A 10,535-nucleotide genomic window follows, 5' to 3' on the forward strand; every position below is an offset into this window, starting at 1 on the left:
TAATGGTATTATTTTATTTTGTTACTATGATTAAATTTGTAATTTATTTGTAAGTCGCTTTGGATAAAAGCGTCTGCTAAATGACTAAACGTAAATGTAAATTTGTTTTATTTTATATTGTCTAACCTTATTTTAAAATAGCATAATTTAATTTAATTGGATTTTTTAAATTAATTTAATCTTGTTTTACTATAATGTAATATTATTATACATTTTTATTTTTGTTCTATTTTATCATATTTTATTTTTCTTATTTTATAATAATATAATTTAATTTAATTATTTTATTTTATTTTGACTAATTTTGTCTTATGTTATTATATTATAATATTATTATATACTGTATGTAAGGGATAACCAACGGTTTATTTTATTATTATGATTCAATTTGTTTTATTTTATTTTGTCTAACCTTATTTTAAAATAGCATAATTTAATTTAATGGGATTTCTTTTTATTTAATCTTGTTTTACTATAATGGAATATTATTATAATTTTTTTATTTTTGTTTTATTTTATTATATTACATTTTATTTTTCTTATTTTATAATAATATAATTTCATTTAATTATTTTATTTTATTTTGACTAATTTTGTCTTCATTTTGTTGGTGTGCATCAATTAAAGCAGCGCATTAATACAGAACGGTGATTAAACTGACTTGGAACTACCTGTGCATTAAACTGTTTTAATGTATACCTGCCAGCCAATCAGAATAGAGTATTCAGACAGACCATGGTATAAGTTATTGAATAGGAGCTTCAGTGTGACTGTTACAGGCATTAAAGGGAACGTTCACCCAAAAATTAAAATTCTGTCATTAATTACTCACCCTCATGTCATTCCAAACCAACAAGACCTCCATACATCTTTGGAACACAAATTAAGGTATTATTGATTAAATACCCCATAGACATCAATGCCACTACCACCTCAGAAAGGTATTAAAGTCATTGTTAAAATAGCGCATCCGGGTCTCTGTCAAAATGCCGGCTCCTGCATCAGCACCTCTTGTGAATGCATGTCAGAGACTGACACAGAAAAAAATAAATTGTTGAAAAAGTATTATCGTCACTTCATAATTAAGGTTGAACCACTATAGTCCTTATTTCCTTTCTGGGCCTTGAGGTAGTAGTTGCATTGCTGCACACCTGCCAGCCAATCAGAATCCAGTATTCAGACAGACCGTGGAATAATTAATTGTATTTTTGTATAGTCTAATTCAATAGTTTTTTTTATTGCAGTGACCCACCCACCGACTGCAGATATTGTTTTCTGTCAGGATTTAAAGGAATAGTTTTTGTTTTTATTTAGTTTTGTTATTATTTTTATTTTATTTTAATATAGTTTGTATTATTTGCTATTTTAATTTCTGTTGTTTTGTTTTACATTTTTTGTTTTGTCTAATTTGAACTTATTTTATTGCAGTGGCCTGTTTGAAGGAACAGTTCATTTATTTTATTTTATTTTATTTATTTATTATAATATAGTAGTATTATTTTATTGCATTATTTTAATGTAATGTTTTTAAATTTTAATTAATTAATTTTTTTGTCTAGTTTAATCTTCTAGTCATGCAAGCACGCTGTTCTCTTCGGTCCTCAGAGCTTCTGTATCTGTATTGCGGACTGCTGTTAGTTAGTTTATGCGCTGTAAGATCTGGAGAGGATTTTCTCCAGAGAAAAGTCTGTTCTTGCCGTCATCCGCTCGCTGTAGCCCGCAGATTAATTCAAGTATGCAAATGTAATTGAATTAGATCCAGTTAATCTTGTCCTAATGCCGGCTGAAAGATGTGAGGAGCAATCAAATCGCTCTCAGGCCTTTCATTTGCATCAGAGTTTTAAAATAAAATTAGTTCATTTGTAATTCTGTGACCCGGCCGGTAATTAGTTTATTCATCGCTGCAGTTAACTCCCCATTAGAGAGGTTATTTCTCTCTCTCTCTCGCTCTGTGCATTGGTAATCGGGACACTCGCAGCATCATGTAATAATGTTGAGAGTCATGTGATTGGACAGAAACTCAAGAATGCTGCCGTCTCTCAATCAGACTGAACGAGAAACCTCGTTTTCTTCATCTTTAGTAGCATTGTGTTTGATTTAAGAACAATGACAGAACGTATTTGTACACTTGTTTTTGCAAGCTTTGTTCTCGCCTGCTCCGGGGTCAAAATATACACCGTTGAGTGCATTTACACTGTTAGTGGGTTAAAGTGAGCTCTGATCTCATTTTGCTCCATTTGAGTTGTGAACAGGTTTTATTATTTTATTTTATTTTATTTTATTTTATTTTATTTTATTTTATTTTATTTTTTATTTTATTTTATTTTATTATTAATTAATTAATTTATTTATTTATAGTAAATTAATTAATTTATTTTTAATTAATTAATTAATTGATTTTAATTAATTAATTGATTTTTAATTAATTAATTTTTAATTAATTTATTTTATTTTTAATTAGTTTATTTATTTTTAATTAATTTATTTTATTTTTATTATTGTTTAATTGTATTTTGTATTTTGTACGTTATATATTTGTTTTATATATTTATGTTGTTTATATATTTATTGATATTTATTTAAATTTTTATATTTTATTTTATCATTTAAATATATTAGTTTTTTTTATATTTGTGCATCTTTTTATTTTAATTAATGAATTACATTTTTTATTTTATTTTAATTCTTTTTATATTTCAGTGTGGTCAAAACCTGAAAAGATGAGACCAGCAGTAGCACAGAATCATCTTTTTGGTCTCACTGGAAGTTTTCTGGAGGTCTACTGATTGATGAATGAATTATGAGGGATCGAATGAATGAATGTTTGTCTGCAGGTGGATGAAGGGATGTGATTGGGTTTGAATGTGTGTCTGTGCTGATGGTTTTTCTCGTCCTGCAGAGTAAATGGTCCAGAAAAGGCTTCATCCGAACCCGATGGGCGCTGGCTGACTGGTGAGTTCATCTCTGTCCTAAACCAGATCAACCCGGCCTTACAGATTTCAACCGCTTCATCAGCCAATTGTGTTTACTGCAGCTCTAGATAAATAATATAAGTTATTTAAAATTAAATGAGCAAAATAAAATACTATAAAATATGACATTTTTTAAAAATAAAATTAAAATCAATAATTTAAAATAAAACGCTAAAATATGTATATGAATTTAAAATAAATAGTAAATAAAATGAAAACAAATAATAAAACACATTAAAAATATTATTTAAAATAGAATAATGTAGAATGAAAGCAATCAAAAATAAAACACAAATTATTTAATAAATTAAAATAATTTAAAATTAAATTATTAAAATATTTTTTTAATAAAACTAAATAATTTAAAATAAAAGCAATCAAAATAAAACATTACATAATATTTTAAAATAAACAATCAAAATAAAACCAAAAGTACTTTTAATAAAGTAAAATAAAATAAGTAATTTAAAATAAAATGTACATTTACATTTAGTGAATTTGCAGACTCTTTTATCCAAAGCGACTTACAATTGGGGGAAAAAATAAAACACTTTAAAACTAAACTAAACCACTAAATGACAAAACTAAATTAAATTTAGTGTTTTGGTTCACTTGCATGTCATGTGACCATCAAAGAACATGTGGTAAATCATTGAAATATTAACTTATTTTAGCTGAAGGGGGTTCGGCTGTCACTGAAATAAGCTATAATTCTTCAAACTATCCATGCTTTCAGTGCACGCTTTGTCATCCTCCACTGCTTGAGATGCAGGTAAACCCATGAAACCTTTCTTCTGTTCTCTGTTGAACGGTCCGGCGGCCGGTTCGAGTCTCGGTCAGAGGAGAAGTGAAGCTGTAATAAGTCACTTGGGATGAAAGTCTCTGCTAAAGGACTAACCGCGCTTCTGAGCGAGTTTCTCCCGCCTGAGCCGCAGGATTAGATTACAGCTAATCGTGTTAGCCGAGCGCTTACATATGACAGATGACATGATCAGACCGAGAGAGAGAGAGAGAGAGAGAGAGCGGCTAATGCAATAGCAGAACGGCACGAGAGCAAGAGCGTCTGACACCGGATGAAGCTGATGAAAAGGTGACGGAGGAATAACAGGCCAAACCTGATTACTGAGATGCTTCCTCAGCACTGAGCGGCTCACTTCTGTGCTTTATTGATGTATAGAACAGAGAAACTCATAGACGTGTTCATATTAAGCAGTGAGCACATTCAGCCTGAGAACATTATAATGCATTATGAAGCTGTTCATTTGCATCTATTTTTGTGTGAGTACTTGTAAGCACCCATGAAACGCGGCAGGGTTTCCCAGACGAGGACCTGCAGGGAGTTTGTGAGGTGATGAAAAGTTAATAATTAATTAAATTCAAAGAAATTTTTTTTTTTAAATAAAAGCAATCAAAATAAAATACTTCCTAAAAATTATATTTTTAACTAAATTAAAATAAAATATGTAATTTATGTAAATATAACTAATTTGTATAATTATATAAACTATAAAGGAAATAAAAATAAAATATAAATTAAAAATGTTTTTTAATTAAAATAAAAACTAAAATAAAAAATATTAAAATTTAAAATAAGTCAAAACAAAACACTAAAAAGTATAAAATATTTTTTAAATAAATTAATAAAATAAATATACATTTATATGATATAAATTATAAATAAAAAAAAAATATATAATCTTTTAAGTGAATTAAAATAAAAGCAATTCAAATAAAATACTGAAAATTATTGGAAAAACGGAAAGTATTTTTAACTAATTTAAATAAAATAAATAATTGAAAATAAAAGCAAACAAAATAACACAATTTTTATGAATTAAAATTAAATAATTTAAAATTAAATAAAAACAAAATACTAAAAATATGATTTTTTTTAAATCATTTAAAATAAAATCATTCAAAATAAAACGTACTAACGTGTTTTTTATTGAAATAAAATAAAATAAATAATTTTAAATAAAAGTGGTTCGGCTGATGAAAATATTTGGGACTCACTGAAATGAGCTTGACTTATTTTTCAGTCCATTGTTTTTCATCCTGTGCACACTTACAGAGTAAACTGCAGGTTAACCCATGAAATGTGATTCATTGTGCACATGCTAATAAATCAGCTGCATGTAGTGCGGCATGAATGCATTCATAATATATTACACTTGTGGCTTGGTAGAAAGTGTTATTTAAGCTTTTCAAGAGTGTTTCCTTCACCTGACACACTTCACAGGTGCTTTCTTTTGTATCTGTTTTACATTCATGCATTTGGCAGATGCTTTTATCCAACATGTGATCAGTTCATGCATTGACTGGGAATCGAACCCGTGAGCGTGCCGTTGCTCTGTTGCATTGAGAAACGCAGCTGATAATATAAACGTGTTTTCTCTCTCTTAGTGCCTTTGACCTGGTGAACATCCACCTGTTTCACGACGCGTCTAACCTGGTGGCGTGGGAGAAGAGTCCGTCGGTTTACTCGGGAACGAGGCAGAAAGCGCTGGGCTTCGTGCTGGACAGGTGAGACAATCTGCTAAATGCATGTTCACTCTGAAGAAATGCATGCAGACCATATCAAGCGCTGGTGAATTACGGCTTAGAGATCATATTCTTTCACAATGAGAGACCAGAGCGGTTTACTACGCCATCATTTACCCTGATTTACAGTTTAAAAAGACCTTTCTTGTTGCTTACGATTTTCAGCTCTTTTATTTATATTAATCTCATAAACACTTCATCCCAGCACTTGTTTTCCTCTGATTAAATAATGTTCTCCAAGGGTTGTGTGTGATCTGAAATGATATTGTAAAAATGAAATAATTTTTAGAAAAAATCTATCAAAGTAAAACTTGTACTAAACAGATATTTGTTTAGTAAACTAAAAATAGATAAATAAAAATATTTTATTAGTTCACCTCTATGTAGTGACCATTAGGGTTGCAAAAAGGTGGAAAATTTCAAGTAAATTTCGAAAACATTCCAGAAATTTTTGGAAACTTTCCAGGATTTTTTTTTTTTTTATATTCCAGGGATTTTTGGAAAGTTTCCGGAAATTTACTGGAAATGTTCGACCCCTTTGCAACCCTAGTGACCATTAACTGACATCAGTTCATTATTAAATTATTATTAAATATAATAATAAAAATATTTTATTTGTTCACCTGTATGTCGTGACCATTAACTGACATCAGATTATTAAATTATTATTAAATATAATAATAAATCTCAAAGGGTACTATAATAAAATATTTTTGCTAATTAATATTATTTTATTTATTTCATTTACATTTCTTTTAATTAAATCATAAAAATGTAAATAAAATAATTTAAAATAAAAACCATAAAAATAAAACACTTACTAAAAAGATGAAACTTTTTATTAGTACATCTGCATGTCGTGTGACAATTAACTGACAATTGTTATTAATGTATTGAAATATTAACTTATTAAATAAACTAATAAACTAACTAATATTAACTAATTAAATAAAAACTGTAAATATTTAAAAGAAAAAAGAAAACCATCCAAATAAGCACTACTAAAAATGATCAAATAACTAATCATGTGAATGTTTTGTAATACTATTGAAATATTAACTTAAAATCTCAGCGGTCAATAGTCAATATTTTAGCACAGAGGGGTTTGAGAATGATTAAATTATTGAAATGTTAACTTAAAATCTCAAAGGGTAAATATTTTAGCTAATTAATATGAATTAATTTTAATTTACTTTTATTTTATTTAAATCATAAAAAATAAAATAAAATAATATTTCAATAGAAACCATCAAAATAAAACATTTACTAAAAACTTTAAATATTTTATTTGATCACCTGCATGTCATGCGACCATTAACCGACATCAGAGAATTGTTAAATTATTATTTAATTATTGAAATCTTAATATAAAACTCAAATTATACTTCAAGAAAATATTTTAGCTCATTGATATTAATTTTAATTTAATTGAAACCATATAAAAATGTAATAAAAAAAAAAAACCATCAGAATAAGCATTACTGAAACTGATCAAATAACTGTGATCATATGAATGTTTTGTTACATTTTTGAAATATGTGTTCCTGCAGCACAAAAGCAGTCTTAAGTCGCTGGGGTATATTTGTAGCAATAGCCAACAATACATTGTATGGGTCAAAATTATAGATTTTTCTTTTATGCCAAAAATCATTAGGATATTAAGTAAAGATCATGTTCCATGAAGATATTTTGTACATTTCCTACCGTAAATATATCAAAACTTTTTGATTAGTAATATGCATTGCTAAGAACTTCATTTGAACAACTTTAAAGATGATTTTCTCAATATTTAAATTTTTTTGCACCCTCAGATTCCAGATTTTCAAATAGTTGTATCTCAGCCAAATATTGTCCTATCCTAACAAACCATACATCAATGGAAATATTATTTATTCAGCTTTCAGATGATGTATAAATCTCAATTAAAAAAAATTGACCCTTATGACTGGTTTTGTGCTCCAGGGTCACATGAACTTAAAATCTCATTGGGACTTCAAGTACGTTTTATTTCAGCACAAATGGGTTCGGCTGAAAAACACTTTGGGAGTCACTGAAATACTCTATAATTCTATAACTCTATAATAAGAGCGTTCGCTCTGAGAGTCGAGCGCTGAGGCGGAAGCGTGTTTCGGCGCTGTTTCCACGCGTCTGAATGGAGTTCAGATTCGTCCGACCGGCGCACAACACCTTCCCCCAAAGCAGTGAATAATGTTGGGCTCTTTTCAGAGGCGCTACTAACCTTTTGGCAGCCACCAGTAAAGTCTATTCTCCTGTTGTGATGGAGGAGGACAATGTGGCTGAACAGCCTTTAGAAAGCAGCGCTACCTCCAACAGTGCGGTCATTCAGCGCCGGTTGGGAACCGACTTTAGGCCCATTGTCCGCGCCTCCCCCTGCACTCAGACCTCTTCCAGTTTGACTTTTCCTCACACATTCACCTCGTTTTTAACCCTCGTAATGCATTCAGAATCTCCATGCTATTTTCGCATCCCGGGTCCGATTGTACCTGAAAAATCGGCATTTTATTAAGCAGTCATAACTTTATATATAACTTCACTAAAACCGTATTGTATCTGATCAGCATCTTCTCTTTAGTGAGTGAATGTGAAAAAATCTAAGTTTTGAATGTTACAAAGTTATTACTGCATTTACCCTTTTTTATAAATAAAAAAATTGAGAACTTCTTTGAAATTTCAAATTACACATGAACTACACTAAAAACACTATGATGCAAGATATACATGTATATTTTTTTTAATATTGATGAGGAATTTTATTTGAATATATCATTGTATGACATTAATAAGAACACATAATCTGAGAATTATCAGTATTAATGAATGAGTCAAATGTTATTAAATTCCTTTGAATTTATTCAAAGGATTATTCAAATATATATTTTTCAACTAAAACCATATTGTATCTGATCAGCAGCTTCTGATTAATGAGAGAATGTGAAAAAAATCTGAGTTTAGAATGTTTACCTCTTTCTTATGAATTAAAAAAATGAGAAATTCTTTGAAATTTCAAATTACACATGAACTACATCAGAAAACTATAATGCAAAATATACATATGCATATATTTTAATGTTGATGACAAATTCTATTTGAGTATATCATTGTATGAAATTTATAAGACCATATAATCAGATAATTTTCAGTATTAACTCCATTGGAATCAGTTGAATTTAAATTCCTCTGAATTTAATTTAATTCCTCATGATTGCTCAAAAACAGTCCAAATTTATAAAATGTATTTTTTTTCTTACAAAACTTTCTTTTCAAACAAAATCAATTATTTTTGCTCGAGTAAACTTTCACTTTTAGATGAAAAAATGCTGCAGTGGTTTATCAATAGACGTATGTATTCATGTTCACCAACAAAATTCAGTCCAAAAGTCGGTGAGATATAGGGAAAAGGCTAAATATATGTTAGAAAAGTTTTGACACTAATTTAACTTCATAGATAATGTTTTTTTTTTTTTCTAAGTATTTTTGACACTAATGGTGCTCCATACATACCCGGGTCAAAAATGACCCGAACGCAAAAATAGTTACATCTCTTTAAAAATAATGGTAAAAAATCTTAAAAAAAATAAATGGTGTGTGTTTTGAGGGTCTCAAAGCGTCTGCCAAGTTTCGTTCCCTTACTAAACTATGCATTTTTTAGAAATGTTTATGTATCAAGACGACCCGAATGCATGGTTAAACTCAGTATAAAACTCAGTATCTCTGCTTCAGTTAACATACGAGCGCTGTTTATCTCTCAAAGCCTCCTGGGAAGGATCCTGGCGGCCGAAGCATCTTCATTCTGTGTAGTCGCTGTTTAATATGCACGGCCTGTAAATCACGACATTTCGCTGTTGCGTCGGAGGCAAACGGACGTGCGTTTCTGAGCAGATTGGTCTGGTTTTGACGCATCCGATCAGTTCCTCGGTCTTTTGTGTGCGCAGATATGTTCTTCCATTCAGAAGATGTGCTCAGGTTCAGGCCGGTGCGGTTTTACATCACAACTGTGAAATCTGGCCTAAAAGAGCCCCATTGTGCCCCGCTTTTATTTTCACACAAATATAGTCCATTGTCAGGCGGCTGAAGTTAATTTGATCAACATTGGAGACATTTAACTTTTCTGTTCAGTCAAAAGGCTTGTTTCATGCTCATTTTTGGCCCATTGAAAAGCCGTGATTGGCAGAAAAATAATGTTGCCGTTAACAATTCAGGGTAATTAGTTTCCCAGGGGGAAGCGCCGGGCCGCTCTGGCCGCCACACAACTATTCTTTGTGACTTTATGGATGGTCATCAGTCAACTGTCAGGAGACTCAAAGAGCCTCCCGGATAAATGTTTCCCTTTTGGCTTTTCCCAGAACAACAGGCTGAAAGGGAAAGAGGGTGAGCGAGAGAGAGAGAGAGAGAGCTGCTATGTGTGTGAGGAGAGAGAAACTAAACGTGTCAATAAGTGGAATGTTTTCAAAGGAGAAATACTGAACGCGTAGTTCCAGATCTTGTTTTTCCCCCATCTCTGAAAGAGCACATCATTGGGGAAAACATTGCGTAGCTCGACCAAAATGAGTTCAAATGACTGATGCTGATACTGATTTTTAGAGACACCAGTGGCTGACAGTGATTCTGATATCATTTAATGATGCACTCAGGATTTTATTTGATTTTATTTTTACACTAAACCATGTTTACTTTAGTAATTTATTAGACTTTACTATGACGTTACTATTTTTAATGGACATTACTATTTTTAAATTTATTAGACTTTACAATGTTTATTTTATTTACTACATTTCACAAAAAATTATATATATATACATATGATTTAGAAAAAATATTTTATTTTAAGTCAACTTTATTTACTAAATTACTAAATTTTATATATATATAATGTGTGTGTGTGAGACGTCATTTTTATACAATAACAGGTGTAGGGGTATTATTTATTTATTTATAAATATTTAAATTTAATAATTATTATTTACACAGACATTACTACAAGTTTTTCACTACATTTATATA

At 29.9% G+C, this 10,535-nt stretch overlaps 1 protein-coding gene across 1 annotated transcript in view; it reads left to right on the forward strand.

Annotated features, from left to right (window-relative positions):
• Positions 1-10,535, forward strand: part of inpp5a (inositol polyphosphate-5-phosphatase A) — a 164,872-nt gene that overhangs the window by 64,111 nt on the left and 90,226 nt on the right. The window contains exons 6-7 of the mRNA XM_016487317.1: positions 2,900-2,952; positions 5,376-5,495. Of these exons, the coding sequence (XP_016342803.1) occupies positions 2,900-2,952; positions 5,376-5,495 (173 nt within the window). The remainder of the gene's footprint in view (positions 1-2,899; positions 2,953-5,375; positions 5,496-10,535) is intronic.

The sequence above is a fragment of the Sinocyclocheilus anshuiensis genome, unplaced genomic scaffold, assembly GCF_001515605.1.
Source record: "Sinocyclocheilus anshuiensis isolate Anshui unplaced genomic scaffold, SAMN03320099.WGS_v1.1 scaffold709, whole genome shotgun sequence".
NCBI lineage: Eukaryota > Metazoa > Chordata > Actinopteri > Cypriniformes > Cyprinidae > Sinocyclocheilus > Sinocyclocheilus anshuiensis.